The sequence below is a fragment of the Ornithorhynchus anatinus genome, chromosome 1, assembly GCF_004115215.2.
Source record: "Ornithorhynchus anatinus isolate Pmale09 chromosome 1, mOrnAna1.pri.v4, whole genome shotgun sequence".
In the NCBI taxonomy this organism is placed as follows: Eukaryota; Metazoa; Chordata; class Mammalia; order Monotremata; family Ornithorhynchidae; genus Ornithorhynchus; species Ornithorhynchus anatinus.
In genome coordinates this window covers 149515333-149535865 of record NC_041728.1, presented here as the reverse complement: position 1 = coordinate 149535865, position 20533 = coordinate 149515333, and the positions used below count along the sequence as shown (strand labels likewise).

Here is a 20533-nt window from a genome sequence, read left to right as displayed (position 1 = left end):
AGGGCGAGGGCGAGAGTTAGGACAGGAGAGGGAGATTTACCCAGGCTGCAGCTTCTTCCTGATTTTAACCTGTGAAAAGAGCTTTCTTGCTGCACACAAAATGGAAGCGCATGAGCCATTCTTCGGCTCATCACTGCTGAGAAGCCAATAGCACAGCTCCCAGGAGGAAGCTGTCAATTCTCCCTTCAGCCAGGATTGCAAGAAAAGCACAGGAGACTCTTCTCTCCTCTGGGTCAGGAAAATTGGGACCAAATCAATTTGCAGCGAGAAGTACCATTGGATATCTATTTTCAATTTGCTGGAACCAAATTGGCACCAGAATCATCAAACATAAACCATACATGCTTCTCCTGTGTTGTTCTATACTAAGCATATAGCATAATGTTAGTTTAATGACCTGATTCACCTTCTAAAAACATTTCACCAAAGTAATTCTAAGGGTGCAACATGGCTGCCAACCCACTAGGGTTAACTCAGTATCCAAATGAGACTCAACTTCTGGATAGATTTTTTTTGGGAAAAAAAAATTCCCCAAATAATTTCCAGACCAGTGAAACCCTCACCTTGCCCTGGTCCTCTTTCCTTCCTTCCACTTCCAATCATACAATCTTGCTACTACAGTGATCAGTTTTCCCAATACAGTTCCAAGTTTATATTCCATATTGTCTATGGGTTGCCCTATGATTTATGACCAACCAGACCTAGATGTGCCTCCATTTGTTTCAAATGAGGGTATTCTACCACTTTATGTACCACTTTGGTAGGTGGAAATGAGAGATTTCCACCTAAAATACCTCAGTGATGAAGGACCTCAGTGTTGTTACATTTGTGAATGATGATAAGATGACTGAAGATAAAAGTACTAGTCAGATCCCTTTCCAAATGGGCCTCTTCTAATAGTAATAATAGTGGAGCAGTAAGAAGTATAGAAGTGGTAATAGTGGGTAGCAGTAGTAGGGCTTGGGAGTCAGAGGTGATGGGTTCTAATCCCGGCTCTGCCACTTGTCAGCTGTGTGACTTTGGGCAAGTCACTTAACTTCTCTGGGCCTCATTTACCTCATCTATAAAATGAGGATGAAGACTGTGAGCCCCACTTGGGACAACCTGATGACCTTGCATGTCCCCCAGCACTTAGAACAGTGCTTGACACATAGTAAGCACTTAACAAATACCAACATTATTATTATTTATAGTAGTATTATTTATTGAGCCTGCACCTGCTCAGAATTCTATCTACATTTCTATTCTATATGTATATAAATATAAAAGATTTGCCTACACTTGGGGAATATAGAAAGAAGAAGTGATGTAATCCCTAACACAAAGCAGTCAATCCATTTTCCCATTCAATAAGGGGAGAGTGAGTTCGTTGCTGCTAATGTGGAAAGGACAGATAAAAGTCAGGCTAACACCTCACTTTATAGTTTTAACACCGCTTTTAGTTTAAACTTGTAGACAAATATTTCAGAGGGAGTAAGATGACTTGGATCCATACAGAAAGCAAGGAAAGGGAGCTAAGTGGCATTTGGACTCTCTTCCTCTACCTGGGCACTTCCCCAAGAGGATCTGCTATGGTTCTTCCCAAATCATCACCCACCTACTGCAGCCCAGAGAAGTCCAAGATCAGCCCCAGATATTCAGTTATGAGGACAGTGAGAAAACTGTCCACTAAGGTGTATTTCTGATGATTGAGTTAGAGAGGCTCGTTGGGATCCTGGAGTGGGTAAACCTGACCCTTTCCCATCCCTGCTGCCACCCAAACCCACTACATCCTAGAAGACAGTAACACGCAGCGTGGCTCAGTGGAAACAACCCGGGCTTGGGAGTCAGAGGTCATGGGTTCAAATCCCGACTCTGTCACTTGTCAGCTGTGTGACTGTGGGAAAGTCACTTAACTTCTCTGTGCCTCAGTTACCTCATCTGCAAAATGAGGATGAAGACTGTGAACCTTACGTGGGACAACCTGATTACCCTGTATCTACCCCAGCGCTTAGAACAGTGCTCTGCACATAGTAAAATACCAACATTATTATTATTATCAATCAACTGATCAATCAGTCATATTTATCGCACCTTACTATGTGCAGAGCACTGTACTAAACACTTGGGAGAGTACAGTATAACAGAGTTGGTAGACATGTTCCCTACCCACAGTGAGCTTACAGTCTAGCCATATTTAATTAGATTGAAAATTTGCCTCTTTTAAATCTTTCTAGTCCTTCCCTTCTAAGTCAAGATAGGGGGTCAATTTGAGAAAGGAAGTCAGGAAGCACAAATGGCAATAATACTGTCTCAAAAATAATTTCAATAAAATCATTAATGAAGTCAAGTGTTGCTGCATATCTAAGCATAGAAAATAATATGTCAAGAGCCACTTTCATTGATTTTTATAGTGTGATCGAATCACTTTTTGATGACTGGAGACCAAATATTCTGGTATGAGTTTGTAAAAAAAAAAGTTTGAAAACAAAGAAATTCTTGCCTTTTAAGCCTTGCCTTCTTGGTTAAAATGAGGCTGTCTTGGTGACAAGCCTGTTTTTTGGCTAGGGTTGGGCACAGAAAATGGTATGAAATGACTCAAAGCCTGGCTATCCTGGAGTTTTAGCTCCGAGATAAAAATTGTCAGGTTTTTGGTGGTGATGGTTAATTTTCTAGGATTTTTATGAGAATGACATTCTCTTCATTTACACTGAAAGTCTTAGTTACCTGTAAATTCTGAAACCCATCAACATAGAAGAATCGAATGTCATTCACTGAAAAATCAATCTCCACACTTAAAATCTGATAAATTCAAACCCTGAGTTATGAAAATTAGCAGATACATTCTTTGAACCTTTCAGAAGGAAAAATTTCAACATCTGAGTGCAGACAAACACCCTAGCAGGGTGATTAAGACAGGTTCTTCCTGGGACCTTCACTCACCACTTTTCCCCATGTCCACCCTGCCAGTTTCAGAAGACATAGCCAGCCACTCCACCTTTAAAGAGGGGAGGGGGACTCACTTCAGGAAAGCTTCAGGAAAGCTTCAGAGACACTGAGACTATTCTTCTATGAGCTATAACAATCTAATCTTGCCTCCCCAGGAGGGAGAGCACCGCTCCACCAAAAATAGACATTTCCACATAGGAACCTATTTACATCTTCCTTAGCAGTCACATATATAGGCCGCTTAATTCATTTATTCTGAGCACTCTCATTGAATGTATTTTTATGTTTTTCTTCCCCCATAAAAGAATAACCTCCTGGTGGGCAGAGAATCTGCCTCTTTATTATTCTGTACTTTCCAAGCATCTAGTATAGTGCTCGACATCAAGTGGCCACCCACTGAATAACACGTCTAGTCCTACTACAACTACTATTAGACTGTAAACTCATCGTCTAGACTGTACGATCACTGTGGGCAGAGATCGTTAGTACTCTGTTAGATTGTACTAAAATGAATTATTAATTGGTGAATTGGCAAATTGTTGGCTTTAAAGCAGTCCACCACCTTCTCCCCTCCTACCTCACCTCACTACTCTCTTTCTACAATCTAGCCCACACACTTCACTCACTCCTCTAATGCTAACCTTCTTGCTGTACCTCAGTCTCACCTATATCACCGCTGACCCCCCTGCCCACATCCTGCCTCTGGCCTAGAACACCCTCCCTCCTCATATATGACAATCACTCTCCCCCTCTTCAAAGTCTTATTGAAGTCACGTCTCCAACAAGAGTCCTTTCCAGACTAAGCCCCTCCTTTCCTCTTCTCCCATTCCCTTCTGCATCCCCCTGATTTGCTCCCTTGGTTCTTCTTCCCTCCTATCCCCTCAGCATTTATCTGTCATTTATTTTTTGTTTTGATGTCTGTCTCCTCCACCCTAGACTGTAAGCTCCTTGTGGGCTGGGAGTTTGTTTACTATTGTATTGTACTCTCCCTAGTGCTTAGTACAGTCCTCTAATACCAACTCACTTACTGTGTCTCACTCTTGTCCCTGTTGACGTGACCCCCTTGTTCACACATCGCCCCCCTGCCTTGATCTCCCACCTATTTCATATTCATCAGGGAAGCAGTATGGTCTAGAGGAAAGAGTATGGGCCTGGGAATCAGAGGACCTGTGTTCTAATCCAGGATCTGCCAATTACTAGCTGTGTGACCTTGGGCAAGTCATTTAACTTCCCTGTTGCCCCAGTTTCCTCACTGTAAAATGGGGATTCAATACCTGTTCTCCCTCCCACTTAAAGATTGTGAGCCCCTTGCGGGAAAGGGACTGTGTCTGACCTCACTGACTTGTACTTACCCCAGAGTTTAGGACAGTGTTTGACACATAGTAAACACTTAACAAGTACCATTAAACAAGCAAACAAATTACAATTCTCCCTATCTTCAAAGCTGTCCTAAAATCTCACCTTCCCAAGAAAGCTTTTTCTAACTTAGCCCTCAACTTCCTACCTTATTTTTCCATTCTGCAACATCATCTCGGTGTGGGCATGGATTGTCTCTCTGAATTGTAATTTCCAAGCGCTTAGTACAGTGCTCTGTACACAGTAAGCGCTCAGTAAATATGACTGAATGAATGAATTAATGAATCTACGTACTTAGTCCTTCCCCCTAAGCAAATAGGAACTCAACCCATTCCAACCCACAGCACCTATGTGCATCTCCCACTAATTTCTTTCTCTACCTGAAGTTTATTTTCATGACTGTCTCCCCACCTTCAAAGCCCTACTGAAGGCTCACCTCCTCCAGGAGGTCTTCCCAGACTACGCCCCCCATTTCCTCAGCTCTCCCTTCTTCCTACCTTGTCCAGACTTGCTCCCTTTTCTCTACCTCCCTCTCCACCCCAAGCACTTGTGTATATATGTACTTATATGTAATTCTATTTATTTATATTAATGCCTGTTTTACTTGCTCTGATGTATATGCATATATACATATATCCATATAGAGAGAGAGAGAGAGAGAGAGAGTTCTATTTGTTTATATTGATACTATTGATGCCTGTTTACTTATTTTGATGCCTCTCTCCCCCCTTCTAGACTGTGAGCTCGTCGTGGGCAGGGAGTGTCTCGCTTTGTTACTGAACTGTACTTTCCAAGCCCTTAGTACAGTGCTCTGAACACAGTAAGCACTCAATAAATATGATTGAATGAATGAATGAATGCCAGATTGTAAGGTCCTTGAGAGCAGGGATCATATCTAGTCAGTCAGTTGTATTTATTGAGCTCTTACTGTGTGAAGAGCACTGTATTAAGTACTTGGGAGAGTACAAAATAACAGTATATCAGGCACATTCCCTGAACACAACAAGCTTACAATCTAGAGGGGGAGACAGATATTAACATAAATAAATGACAGATATATACATAAGTGCAATGGGGCTGGGAGGGAGGTTGAATAAAGGGAGCAAGTGAAGGTGACGCAGAAGGGAATGGGAGAAGAGGAAAGGGAGGTGTACTTTCCCAAATGCTTAGTACAGTGTTCTGCACACAGGAAATGCTCAATAATTACCACTGATTAATTGATGATCAATTTTCAGAATGTATTTGAACATCATATCAAAAGGATCTCTGGCTTCTTTCATTAATAGGAGGAGCAGCATGGAACATTCATTCATTAATTTATTCAGTGGTATTTACTGAGCACTTACTATGTGCAGAACACTGTACTAAGCACTTGGGAAAGTACAATACAACAATAAACAGTGACAAGTGGAAAGACCAGGCACCTGGGAGTCAGGAAACCTGAGTTCTAATCCCATTCCCACCATTTGACTTCTTTGTGACCTTGGTCAAGTAATTTATCTTCTCTGTGACTCAGTTTTCTCATCTGTCAGATGGGGTTTCCATACCTGCTCTCCCACCTACTCAGACTCTGAGCCCCAGGTGGGACAGGGACTGTGTCTGACCTGATTAACTTGTATCTAGAGCTTACAAAAGTGTTTGACACACAGTAAGCACTCAACAAAAACTATTAAAATAACATTAAGTATTGTTATTTTCCTTTAGAAATTTAGATATGAACATGCCGCAGCCCAGCCTCCTGACCAAGTGTGGAACAAATCCTCCCCTTCCATCTCCTCCCATATTATACTCTTTGATTTGTAAATCAATTAATCTTTTATTGAGCACTTACTCTGTGCAGAGCACTGATCTAAGTGCTTGGGAGAGTACAATATAACAATAAAACAAGGTAGCTAGACACATTCCCTACCCACAGTGAGCTTACAGCCTAGAAGGGGAGATAGACATTAATATAAATAAATAAATCTCGGGTATGTACATCAATTCTGTGGGATTGAGTGGGGGAGTGAATATAGGAAACAAATCAGGATGATGCAGAAGAGATGGGAGAAGAAGAAAGCAAAATCTGTCCCCAGCTGCCAGCAGGTTAGGTGGCAAAGGGACAGCAAATACTGAGGAACTGGAGCAGTAGTTCCAGAAGGAGAATCATTCCCCAGAAACAGTCACTAATATTACTACTGCTTGCAAAGGTACTTAGGTGAGTAAGAGTCACCTTCCCCTTTCTCCTGCAGAAATATGTCAGGTGTATTATAGAAAATATGCCTAGGGAGCCAAAAATGAAAATGATTTTATTGTTTCCTGAATACTGCAGCTATCCCACAGATGAAAGAATATCCCATTTAAATTCCATACTAGTGGTACTAATAACAGATAATGTGTTTTCTTTGATCACAAATAACAACAAATTACTAAGTTGCTTAGAGATCATGACTTGCACTGAGTTTCAAGGAAGAACCTTAGGCCAGTGGAAAGAGCTCGGGCCTGGGAGTCGGAGGACTTGGGTTCATTCATTCATTCATTCAATAGTATTTATTGAGCGCTTACTATGTGCAGAGCACTGTACTAAGAGCTTGGAATGTACAAATCAGTAAGAGAGACAGTCCCTGCCCTTTGACGGGCTTACAGTCTAATCGGGGGAGACGGACAGACAAAAACAATGGCAATAAATAGAATCGAGGGGAAGAACATCTCATTAAAACAATAGCAAATAAATAGAATCAAGGTGATGTACATCTCATTAACAAAATAAATAGGGTAATGAAGATATATACAGTTGAGCGGACGAGTACAGTGCTGAGGGGATGGGACAGGAGAGGGGGGAGGAGCAGAGGGAAAGGGGGGAGAAGAGGGTTTAGCTGTAGAGTGAAGGGGGGGTAGAGGGAGCAGAGGGAAAAGGGGAGCTCAGTCTGGGAAGGCCTCTTGGAGGAGGTGAGCTTTAAGTAGGGCTTTGAAGAAGGGAAGAGAATTAGTTTGGCGGAGGTGAGCAGGGAGGGCTTTCCACGACCACGGGAGGACATGGCCCAGGGATCAACGGCAGGATAGGCGAGAATGGGGGACGGTGAGGAGGTGGGTGGCAGAGGAGCGGAGCGTGTGGGGTGGGCAGTAGAAAGAGAGAAGGGAGGAGAGGTAGGAAGGGGCAAGGTAATGGACAGCCTTGAAGTCTAGAGTAAGAAGTTTTTGTTTTGTGCGGAGGGTGATAGGCAACCACTGGAGGTTTTTAAGAAGGGGAGTGACATGCCCAGAACGTTTCTGCAGGAAGAAGAGCCAGGCAGCAGAATGAAGAATAGACTGGAGCGGGGAGAGACAGGAGGAAGGGAGATGAGAGAGAAGGTTGACACAATAATCCAGCCGGGATATTATGAGAGCCTGTACCAGTAAGATAGCCATTTGGGTGGAGAGGAAAGGGCGGATCTTGACGATATTATAAAGGTGAGACCGGCAGGTTTTGGTAACGGATCGGATGTGTGGGGTGAATGAGAGAGCCGAGTCAATGATGACACCGAGGTTGCGGGACCGAGAGACGGGAAGGATGGTCGTACCATCCATGGTGATAGGGAAGTCAGGGAGCGGACCGGACTTGGGAGGAAAGATGAGGAGCTCAGTTTTGGTCACGTTGAGTTTTAGGTGGCGGGCAGACATCCAGGTAGAGACGTCTTGGAGGCAGGAGGAGATACGAGCCTGAAGGGAGGGGGAGAGGACAGGGGCAGAGATGTAGATCTGTTTGTCATCTGCATAGAGATGATAGTTGAAGCCGTGAGAGCGGATGAGTTCACCGAGGGAGGGAGTGTATATGGAAAACAGAAGAAGGCCAAGAACTGACCCTTGAGAAACTCCAACAGTTAGAGGATGAGAGGGGGAGGAGGAGCCCAGGAAGGAGACCGAGAATGACCGGCCAGAAAGATAAGAGGAGAACCAGGAGAGGACGGAGTCCATGAAGCCAAGGTGAGATAAGGTGTGGAGGAGAAGGGGATGATCGACAGTGTCAAAGGCAGCTGAGAGGTCAAGGAGGATTAGAATGGAGTAGGAGCCATTGGATTTGGCAAGAAGGAGGTCATGGGTGACCTTAGAGAGGGCAGTCTCAGAAAAGTGGAGGGAACGGAAGCCAGATCGGAGGGGGTCCAGGAGAGAATGGGAGTTAAGGAATTCTAAGCAGCAAGTGTAGACAACTCATTCTAGGATCTTGGAAAGAAAGGCTGGTAGGGAGATAGAGGGATAACTGGAAGGGGAAGTGGGTCGAGAGAGGGTTTTTTTAGAATGGGGGGTTCAAATCTAATACTTCGGTGATGTAGGGCAAGTCACTTAATTTATCTTTCCCTCAGTTTCCTCATCTTTAAATTGGGGATTAAGTACTGCTTCTCCCTCTTACTTAGACTGGGCTCTCCATGTGAGACCGGGACTGTGACTGACCTGTTTATCCTTTATCTACCCCAGTATTAAGTACAGTGCTTGGCATATAGTAGGTGCTTAACAAATACCACCTTACTATTATTATTATTATTTGCCTCAGGAATATTGGCAGCCCAACAAGGAGCCGAGCCACTTGACTAGCTATAACCAGTAACTCATCAGACATGGCATCCACTGACTTTGTCCCTCAATTATGGTATTTATTGAGTGCTTACTATGTGCAGAGCACTAACCCTGATTGAGCACAAGCCTGGGAGTTAAAACGTTATGTGTTCTAATCTTGACTCCTCCACTTGTCTACTGTATGACCTTGGGCAAGTCGCTTCACTCCTCTGGGCCTCAATTAACTCAGCTGTAAAATGGAGATTGAGACTGTGAGCCCCTCGTGAGACACAGACCATGTCCGACCCACTTTGCTTGTATCCACCCCAGTGCTTAGTACAGTGCCTGGCACGGAGTAAGCATTTAACAAATGCCACAATCATTATTATTATTACCCCAGTTCCAGATTTACAAATCCTTATTTGGTAGAGGATGTTGTGGAGGGATTCTGCCCCTGTACACTCTTCCTGAAGTTCCTAGAGCTTACATTTTTCCAATTCCCTAAAGACTTTTGAGTTTGACTAAGTATCTCCCCCACTTCCACTAAGGCATCCCTGCTTCTCAGAGAAACTCCTGCAATCCTTTGATCCGCCTCTCCTCAATGAGGCAATCTCATCCTTTAAGAGACTCCCTAATCCAACCCATTCCCCTCCCCTTTTCCTTGAAGGCAATCTTTCAGTATAAAGAAAGACCCTCTGTCCTCTGCCCTGAGGAAAAACAGTCCTGGTCTATACATGTGAAAAAAAGTAATTAATTTGATCCATGTAAAGAGCCAAACCAGATCATTCAAATTTTTTTTTAAAAATCCACATTAGGGTTTGAAATATCTACTTTTTCTGTCCACATGGAACAAATTACTTGAAAAATTGCCAACTTTATACTTTCCTTTGACTGTGTCAACACACTGAAAATGATGTTGTTAGTATAGAATCAAGGCTCTACAGTACAGCTGGACAGTAGAGTTCAGCTCTGCATTTAAGAAAAAAAAAACTAAAGGACAAAATATTGTTTTCCATTTTCGTTACATCTATTAAATGGCATGCTCCAGTATCTTGGAGAATATCTGTTAATGAAGCACTTTACAAATATAGAAAAATCATGTTTCAAATCACCTGCATTAATGCAATTTTTTACCAACCACAAATAAGCCCAGTTCAAATAGCAAAAGAGGTTATGAAAACCTTAGAATATGTCTAGTCTACATTCTAACACAGCTACAAGAAAACTCAGCAGAAAATTATTATCATTTCTACGAACTATCCTGAGGTTTCCTTAGTCTGCTTTTATCCCTAAATCCAGATTTTCCAGCACACCATACTAAGTAGTTTGACTTATTCTGAGATTTGTAATAGCTATAGTTCATAATAAATCATAAACACTGAAAACCTTTTTCAGGCATTTCCAGCCAAATGGCTAGTAAAAAAGATGTCTCATTTTATCAGTAGGTAGAAAAAATAATCAGACCCAGCCATTCCTTAATTGAGGAATGCTTAATTGACTTAAGCTTCATTGACTAAGCTGTGCCTAGGTCATAAAATCACCTTTCCTGGAGAAGTGTATCCCCTGCATCCTGGGCAATGAAATGATTGAAAACTAAACTCTGCTGCATCCTAGTGCCATCTCAGTGCAGCCCAGAAAGAAGACAACACTGGAAAGCACAAAGACGTGCAAGGATTTTCCACAGTGAGATCATGTCAAAGCAAGGAGGAAGCCTTTGTGCAGTCTCCCACAGCAGGAACATTCCACGAACAGCTGGATTCACCAAGCACTGCTGACTGTGGTTACCCCCATGTTCTGGGGGTTCCCACACCCAAGGCTGTGGGACTACTGAGGAGCAGAATTATAGATGGTGCAATGTAAATGATTAGGCTGGCAAGGTCTCTTCAGGAAAAGTCCTGCATCCAAGAAGAATCATGTGGAATGAGTTGTTGTTATCTCCACATCAAAGGCACAGTATTTCCATGCCCGCCCTTTTTCCACAAAACAAACTCTATTTCCTGGGGCCTCCCATCTACTTCCTAAGGGAATAAATCAAAGTGGCTGAGCTGAGTTGAATATTGTTAAATTCGACAGTTTATCTTCTGAATTAGATGAAATTAAGATTAAAACACATCACCTCAGCCCATCAATCTTGTTTTTTCATTAGACGTAGCCTCTCTTGATTCAGTTAATCAGCAAACATTTTTGAAAGCCTATCAGAATACCAGAGTGATTTTTTTTTACTTCCCATAACACCTTGCCATGAATCAACTTTAAGCATAAAGCCCGTATTTCAAGCCATGAATGGCTGACCCTCCAATACACACTGACCCAAAGATAAACTTTGACCTGATGTTTGGTAATAACACTCCTTCTTAAGATGCCTTGTTTCTTTTATGAACTACTGCTTGACCCCAGAATCTAGAAGCTGACATGCATTAATATACATCTGCTACGCCCTTTGACTTGGCCATCAAGAACCTTTGACCTCTGGACTTGATTCCCTAAGCCTGTAAGTTGTTTGCAATTGGAAAATAACAAGAGATACTTTTATCTACGTTTCACTATGCTTTGCCTTTTGATTTTTAGTGTGTGGAATCTCATTTTAAAGGTTTTTGTTGTGATTTTGTGATTTAAAAAAAAAAACACCCTACCTGATGGTGGTGTTTTTTACACCTATAATCCCTAGCACCAAATCTGGAGTTCATTGCATAGGTCTCTCACACCAGGGCATACCATGTGACATGGTATGATGTAATAGATTCTCCATAAAAGATCTAAGAATAAACTCCTTAGGAGTTTCTTTATTCTTTATTCTTGAAACTACCTTTTTTTCATACTTTTTCAGTGAAAAGGCTTATAGACAACATTTGTAGAATAAGTTTATTCATAAATTTTGTAACTCACCCACAACAGCCCATTCTGTGTCAATTTGCAGCTGAGGACTAGGATCTTGGATTGGGGTCAAATGAGAGTAAACTTTATTTATTCTGTCTCAAGTGAGTAAATGTGTGTGTGTGTGTGTCTGTATGTCTGTGTAGGCAATGAGCACAATATACCAAACAGAACATCATTTTTTGAGTAAGCACATTCCCTACTCTGGCACCGTCTGACATGGAAATTTCTAATTCCTGGAATCATATTTCATTATGGCAGAAATCAAAGTGCTTCTACCCTACTTGACATCTATATTGAAAGGTATAACTGAGAAGCTGTACAAAACCTGTGAGCATTTTCCAGTCCTTGGAGGGTACAGTTAATAAAGAGAACAGACAAAATGTCATAGTGATAATATTTATATAGAAAACCATAAAACTGAAATGAATTCTGAAATTCTACTCCCACAGCAGAAAGTTATGAAAGACCATAAACATTTCCCGGAGAAGGAGGGACACAAACACTGTTTTTATCTCTAAAGCCCCAGTTACAGAGGATATTGTGTACATAATCTGGCTCTTTATTGTTGTGAAATGACAAGTGAGTTCTTTTAAAAAATGATTAATTCTTAGATGGAGAGAAAATTCAGCGCCTTCCCTTAGTTACCAGTATGATTTAAATATTTGGTTTGAAGGAAAATCCTTTAGAGTTTTGAAAAAAAAAAGCTTAATCATTTTCACTGCTTGCTGCAAATCAGAGAAGCAGCGTGGCTTACTAGAAAGAGCCTGGGCTTTGGAGTCAGAGGTCATGGGTTCGAATCCTGACTCTGCCACTTGTCAGCTGTGTGACTGTGGGCAAGTCACTTAACTTCTCGGTGCCTCAGTTACCTCATCTGTAAAATGGGGATTAACTGTGAGCCTCATGTGGGACAACCTGATTACCCTGTATCTACTCCAGCGCTTAGAACAGTGCACTGCACAGGCTAAGTGCTTAACAAATACCAACATTATTATTCTCTATATCTTACCTAAGAGCTCTAAATTGACCACATTCATCTAGTTGGTTAAATAAATTACAAATCCTTGTGGTTTGACCAGTAACTAAGAAGATATAGGACATTGAGATCCAAAGACAGAAACAGTGAGCATGAATCTCCCCACTAGAGAGAGAGAGGGGAAGGGAGAAGCACCAATCATATAACTCTGCCCTAGATAACCAGCTCAAGCTAAATCAGTATTGGTCAGTCAATCAATTATTGGTTTTTCTAGCACTTACTGTGTGCAGAACACTGTACTTGGGAGAGTACAATACAACCGAGTTGGCTCTCTGCCTATAAGGAGCTTACAGTCTAGAGGAGGAGACAGACGTTAATATAAATAAATTATAGATGTGTACACAAGCACTCCGGGGTTCGAGTGGGCATGAATGCCAAGTACCCAAATACAGGAGATCCAGTACTGGGAAAGGAGAATGGGTCCCCCTGGGCACACATGGCTTGGTCCGGTTCACGGGTCCTCCATCCAAGGATGAATAGGGCATGGGACCATAATCTGGAGTTAAGAAGGACAGACTAGTAGTTAAATGTTTTCTCTGTGCCAAAGCATTGTGTTAAGTATTGGGTAGATACTAAGATTGGGTAGTAATCCAATCAGACCCAATCTCTGTCCCAAATAGAGCTCAGAATCTAAGGAAGAGGGAGAACAGATATTGAATCCCCATTTTACAGAGAAGGAAACTGAGCCACAGAGAAGTGACTTGCTCAAAGTCACACAGCAGGCTAGGGATGAAGGCTGGGGCTCAGTGGAAAGAGGCTGGGCTTGGGAGTCAGAGGACATGGGTTCTTATCCTGACCCTGCCACATGTCAGATGTGTGACTTTGGGCAAGTCACTTAACTTCTCTGGGCCTCAGTTTACAGATTCTCATCTGTAAAATGGGGATTAAGACTGTGAGCCCCACGTGAGACAACCTGATTACCCTGTGTCCCTCACCCCTCCCACGGAACTTAGAACAGTGCTTGGCACATAGTAAGCACTTAACAAATGCCATCATTATTATTATGAAGTCAAAGTCAGGATTAAAACCCAGATTCTCTAACTCCCAAACCCCTGTTCTTTCCTCTAAGCCACATGATTGAAACACCCCCAAGCTTCATTCACACCCTCCCACAAATGGAACCACATTTTGACATGCTGAATTTCAGTATCCAGATAAGGATTTCTAAGCAACTGCTCAACTACAAGGAATCCAGAAGTAGAGAAGGGAAGGAGGGAGATGGTGGAACAGTTTTCTTCCACCCAAACCTGGGAGAACCCAGTACTTCTTTCTATTCTTCCATCCTGTTCCCCAAATTCTGTTCTCAGAAAAGACTCACTGCCTAAATAACAATGATCCAAAATCTTCCAGCTCCAAAGCCCGTCCAGCTTTGTCTGTCTTCTCTAGGCATATAATTTATGGACTCTGATTATTACTAATATTTTTTTCTTTTGGGCACTTGGAAATCAATCATGCAAATCCAAATGTGTCTGATTCTAACATGGAAAATTTTGGGCCCTTCTCAAGGTACCTGGTTGAAAGGGAGAAAAAGTCACCCTTGCCTGAACAACACTGGCACCAGATCAGGCTTTCTTTCAGCACCCACATTTTGGGGGCAGTTAAAGAGAACAGAAGTTATCTGGGACGAGTGAACTTCCCATCGGTGATGGTTATATCCCCTTTCCAACATGGGCAGCTTGTCGTTTCTATAGAACACTGACAACTGCACCAGCATAACCGAAGCCAATCAGTCAATCAACAATAGTACTTATTGAGTGGTTACTCTATGCAGAACACTAAACTAAGCATATGGGATATACAATAGTTAGTAGACTTGATCCTCGGCCTCAAGGAACTTCCAGTCTAGTGGAGTACTGCAGTCTCTCTTTGGTAACACCACCTCTGTTGTCATGGCCCGGGAATGATGAAATGCAAGAAACAGTAGTGGACCACAGTGATGATGGTGAGAGAGCTGCCCCTTCCTATCCTAGCTTCCCCTTTTCCCCCTTTTCCTCTCTCCATCTTCCCCACCTTTCCCTCTTTGGCTCTTTCTCGTTTCCCTTCTTCCGACTCACCTTTCCTTTTCTCCCCAGCTCTCTAGTCATCTCCCCTCCGTTTGCCTCTTTCCTACTGTCCCGTTCCACACGTAAAGGGACCAGAGTTCTGGTCACTTCGTTTGAAGTCTTGGCTATTCCTGAGACACGTGGTCCTGGGGCTCAGAACCTGCCTACCTATGCTCCTACGTTTGAGTTTTTTAAGTTGCTCGATCTTGATAGCAACTCCTAGTAAAGCCAGGTTTCATTGGGTGGAATTTGGGGCATTCCACTGTAAACTGGTTGTGGGCAGGGAACATATCTGCCAACTCTGTTGTACTGTGCTCTCCCAAATTCTCTGCACAAAGTCAGCTCTTAATAAATGCCATTGATTGATTGATTAAATAATCCCCTGTGACATAGAGTAAGCAACCTATTGTCAAGACCTCAATTTCCAAGTCACCTCAGCACCAGTTCTGCCCTGAAATAAGTTTTCAGAAGAAAAAGGTCTACCATAATGGAGGTCTGTTGGGTGTGCCAGCATTAAGTATTCATCCTCAAAATCTCAAAACCCAAGTATATTTTTTCCAAGTAACCATAGGCTATTGCTCATAAATAAGCACTGAAATCTATTTTCCCTCTAGAATGGTACAAGGTAAACACTTTGGGATTTTCAAAAATGACAGATTTCGAGTTGGATCTCTAAAGCACTTTCACTTCAGGGTTAATGGCCCAGTTCTGGTTGGGGAGCGGACTGCCAGCCCCTCTGTGGAATGACTTGGCACATGGCCATTTACTCATGTGATTCTGGGCTGTGCGGTCTCAATGGGCATAAAGCCTGAGCGCCATGGGGAAGGTAAGTCCAGGGAGAAGTGAAAATGGTCAGGTGATCTCGCCGGTTAGTCTCTCAGATAGGATGTGTAGACAAGGAGGGGAGGACCTTTGGCTGACAGCCGGGCAAGGAGAATAACTCATTCCTCTCATTTGTCTGGACTCGTCTGAGCAGAGAAGACAACCAGACAGATTAATTTTCTCCCCACTATTAATAACAATAATAATAATAATTTGTGGTATTTGTTAAAGCACTTACTCTGTGCTAGGCACCATACTAAGCTCTGGGGTACATACAAGCAAAACAGTCCCTGTCTCATGTGGGGCTCACAGTCTCAATCCTCATTTTACAGATGAGTTAACTGAGGCCCAGACAAGTTAAATGACTTGCCCAATGCCACACAGCAGACATGTGGAGGATCTGGGATTAGAACCCATGACCTTCTGACTCCCAGGCCCGTGCTCTATCCACTACACCATGCTGCCGGAGGTCCTTGGGGCTCTTAAAACAGAGGGGAAAGTCAAGCTCAGTGTTTAACATTGGCACCTCACCTTTCTCCCACCAAACTCAGAACATTTGAAATTGTCTTCCATTATCTTAGGTAATTCATACTAATAGAGAGACACTAGATAGCAGTATATGGACCATCACATTATTGGCTGAATGCTAGAGCAGCCGGTAATCCTTGCCACACTCTTAAATATCTCTTCATCACTTGACTTTCTAGAAGGAATAATGGATCATGATCATTGTTGTTGACATTATAACTACTTGTCTTTGCAGTAAAAAAATTATTTGCATGATTTTTTTCATGATTTTCACAAATTTCCCACTCAAAAACTCAACGAATACATACATTTTATAAGAAAATGAAAGTTTGTAGGCAGTCAGTGAGTTTTTGTGTTTGAAAATGTTAAACAGATGCGCATTTAATATTTAAATGATGAACATTTTACAAAGAAGTAACTTTTTTATTAATAGCTTCATTATGGAGTGAATGCCAAAAAGCTGGATAACAGATACTTCCCAAGTATTACTGTCCCTCCCAACCAAGTCTATTATGCATAACTAAAACATCAAACAAAAATCTGTGACAGTTTGTACTAAATAATCTGCATAAAATCTGTAGTGGTCTATATAAATCTCCTCCACATTTTGAAATGAGAAAAATGCCTTTTACCTCTATATGTACATTTGGGTGTTTTTTCCTTTGATTAACAGTACGGGACGTAGAACCGTCCTTAGGAATCTGTAATTTGATTAAATGTTGCATTTGAACTTCCATGGAAATTATTTGTTCTTGTGTTTTTACTAATGTCCGATAAATTTGTGGCCAAACAAAACTGTTGCTATCTCAATAATCCTACAGTCACCAAGAAAACCTCTAGGTAATCTCTGTTACTGCTATTGCTGGGTATTAGCTTGGCATTTAATGTCAGATGTGCTTCCTCACTAAGGCGCAATGGAGTAACTACCAATGGAGTTTCATACCACTCTGAATCTCTCTCATTTTGAGGTGGGGTAGGGGAGAGATTTCAACCAGTGTGGCTGGTTGAAGCAGCGTGGCTCAGTGGAAAGAGCACGGGCTTTGGAGTCAGAGTTCATGGGTTTGAATACCGGCTTGGCCACTTGTCTGCTGTGTGACTTTGGGCAAGTCACTTAACTTCTCTGTGCCTCAGTTCCCTCATCTGTAAAATGGGGATTAAGACTGTGAGCCCCGCGTGGGACAACCTGATTCCCCTGTGTCTACCCCAGCGCTTAGAACAGTGCTCGGCACATAGTAAGCGCTTAACAAATACCAACATTATTATTATTATTAACCAACTAATTAATATAACGGAATGAAGGCTTTGATGGCCTATATTTTATTAAAATTAACTCTTCTAGTTTTGAAAATGTGTTTGTCTTTAAATACTGTTTCGCTAGAAGCAATGCATGTTATGGTCAACCCATATGAAATTAATTAAATAACTCTCCAAGTGCTAATGTTTGAAAGTACCATATTTGTGCCATATTTGGACTTGGTATTTTCCTTTCCTCCCCTACAATACATTCCCCTTTATGTATATATGTTGCATAATTATGAAGCAGTGAGTATTTATCACCTTTTCTGAGCCGTAAGTAGAAAGAAATACAATACTATTACTTCCAGCTACTGGCTTTCCCAAGATAATTAGGTAACACAGTGGACTGAAGCCTTGGTTAGTCCAATGCTGTTCAAGTTAAGTGATTGACATGCCTCTGTCTGGCTGCTCTATTAACTGTTTCATTTTGTTGCTATTTGCAGTTTGCTTGGCTAATACTTCGAACAAATACAGACTGTTTCTTTAGCCCTTTTTTTCTCTTTGACCTTCTCCTGCCCATTTTCTTTGAGTCACTTCAAACTGCCTTGAAAAGGCCTGTTGAATACGCACAGTCCATCAGAGTCCCAGGTTCATCCCATTCGTTGCCCTGAATGCTTTACTTCAAAGATGGGCCGCATTCTTTAATTGCCCTTTGAATTAATATCAAAGGGTCACAATGCGAGTGCCAAAAGAGAAAGAGGCTTTAATGAAGCAAAGAGCTGCTATTCATTTGCAGATAAGTACGTTTTTATGCCTGAATGGTCACCGTGGCTAAATGCTTCATGAAGAGGAGGCAGGGCAAGCAGAGAGACTTTTACTTAAGCGGTGATTAGTTCAAACAAACAAGAGTAAACAAATAAATAAATAAAAACCTTACATATGGGAAAACATTAAATAAATAATAAATACGCAGTGCCTTCTCTCAGCCCCTACTTACTTAGCAAATCTGGCCTCTGTTGTTGTTTTTTCCAGTGCTATGAAACAATTAATTCCATATCTTAGCATTGAAATCTGAGAGACTCTTGAAGAGATAAGGTGTGCTCAGATGGACATGTGGCCAGCTGAGTCAAATAAACTTTAAAAGGTTATGCTATTAGTTTTATCCAAATAGTCTTACTATCATGTCTTCTACAGAAAATTCAGAACCTACATTATAGCCGAATATTTGAAAATATCAGCTGCCGAATAACTTTCCTGGAATTCTTTCAGGTCAAATATTTAATGAGAAATGCTCTCTACCAGCATATTTTTTTTCACATCTTTCTTCTATGAGTCATCTGGCCTCTACCGCTGCTAATGACACAAGTAAACAAAATAACCATGAAAGGTGATGTAAAATAAAATATCACCTAATAATAAATTAATATAAGGTCAAATGACAAAGCTAAATTTTGCTGGCCTTGTAGTTGTTGTTTTCTATTATCCTTTCCTTTAGAAGTGGGGGAAGACAGGACAGAGAAAATTGGTTGTGTGAGCTTCTCTTCTGGGGAAAATGAGAACCACATAGTCTATTTAATACCCTATCCAGTACAGAGACCCAGGTGCTCTACAAGCCAGACAACCAGATTATCAAATTCCCAAAGATATGAGCTGACCATTCATGCTCACTCCTATATACCAGACTGCCACTTCTTCATGTATTTGAGCAAAGATCACTTTCCTATCTTTTTTACTTCACTTCATTTTCAAGTTCCTTCAAGGAAATTGCCAAAAGAGTGGCAGTGGGAAAGAATGCATCACACTGTACAGGTCTGTTCAGGCCAAGGATATTTTCTGAAGAGAATTTTTCCTCAGAAAATGGAATGTGGGCCCAACAACCACACTTTAGTAGTAGGGATTGTGCAATGTCATCAGAATCACTCTAGCCACATAAAACTGGTCCCTCCACCAAGCCGCACAATCCCTCTGAAAGGTCTGATGCCAGCATGTTTGCCTGGTGGATGGACTTCATTTCAGACTGTTCCAACTCCCAATTCTACCTCGGCACCCCACTGCCTTCCTGGGAGATCCTAGAGCAATCCCCAGCATCCAGAGAGGCTTCCAGTGGAATGCAAAGAAAACACACACTTTTACCAACACCTCCAGGCAGCAGTTGTCAATCAGGCTGACTTCTAGGCCAATTAGAAGGCTTATAAGTACATGCTCATTAAATGACACCAGACACAATTTTTTAAATTCCTCCTTCTTCAATGGTGAATTGTGAGAAGAAGTCTTACTCTCAAATCTGTCAAACAGGAGGCAGTAGTCAGCCTAATATTATAGCATCTTTAACATAAACACAGAGTCCATGAAATTTCTGCACCCACTGTTAGGTTTTCCAGGCAATAAAGTAAACAGAGTCAATTTGAAGGTACAATAAGCTCCCAAGCAGTGGAAGCCAGAGAGACCCAATCCAATTTGACTCCCTCTTCTTTTTCACCAAAGCAAGCTTTTCCCTCCCAACTCTATCTCTACAAGTGTCTTCCCATCCCTAACACTTCCAGAAATAACTAGAACTTGGCATGGAATATTACTTCCAGAGTGCACACAGAGGTGGAGAGTTGTCATCTACAAGAACTAGGCAAATGTCCATTTTTCTCTTTGAATGAAAAAAACCCTATCTACAGTCAGGAAATGAGCAAATATGTACGGATCTGAAATTCTTGCCAAGGGGACTCATTTCCACAGCTTTGTGACATGGCCCAATACCCAGAAAAACTTGCCAAGAATCCCTACAATTCATGGATTATAATTATAGATCTGTAATTTATCTATATGTAATTTATTTATTTATTTCTATTAATGTCTCTCTCCCCCTCTTGACTCTGTGGGTAGGGAACGTGTCTTCCAACTCTGTTGTATTGTACTCTCCATAGTGCTTAGTACAGTGCTCTTCACACAGTAAGGGCTCACTTCTGGACTGTGAGCCCATTGTTGGGCAGGGATTGCCTCTATCTGTTGCTGAATTGTACTTTCCAAGCACTTAATACAGTGTGTTGCACACCGTAAGCACTCAGTAAATAAGATTCAATGAAAAATGATGTGCTCAATAAATGCCATTGACCACTGATTGACTGATGGATGGGTGTTACCGTATTAGATCTCCCAGCTCCAGTTCTATATGCCAGAACCACCAGAGAAGCCTTTCTATATTAATATTACC

At 41.8% G+C, this 20533-nt stretch overlaps 1 protein-coding gene across 1 annotated transcript in view; it reads right to left on the bottom strand.

Moving 5' to 3' along the window:
* LOC100074477 (paired box protein Pax-3) overlaps positions 1–20533 on the bottom strand; it is a 101584-nt gene that overhangs the window by 68576 nt on the left and 12475 nt on the right. The window contains exons 2-3 of the mRNA XM_039914468.1: positions 19465–19615; positions 2707–2781 (exon numbers count right to left, since the gene is read on the bottom strand). Coding sequence (XP_039770402.1) covers positions 2707–2781; positions 19465–19615 — 226 coding nt within the window. The remainder of the gene's footprint in view (positions 1–2706; positions 2782–19464; positions 19616–20533) is intronic.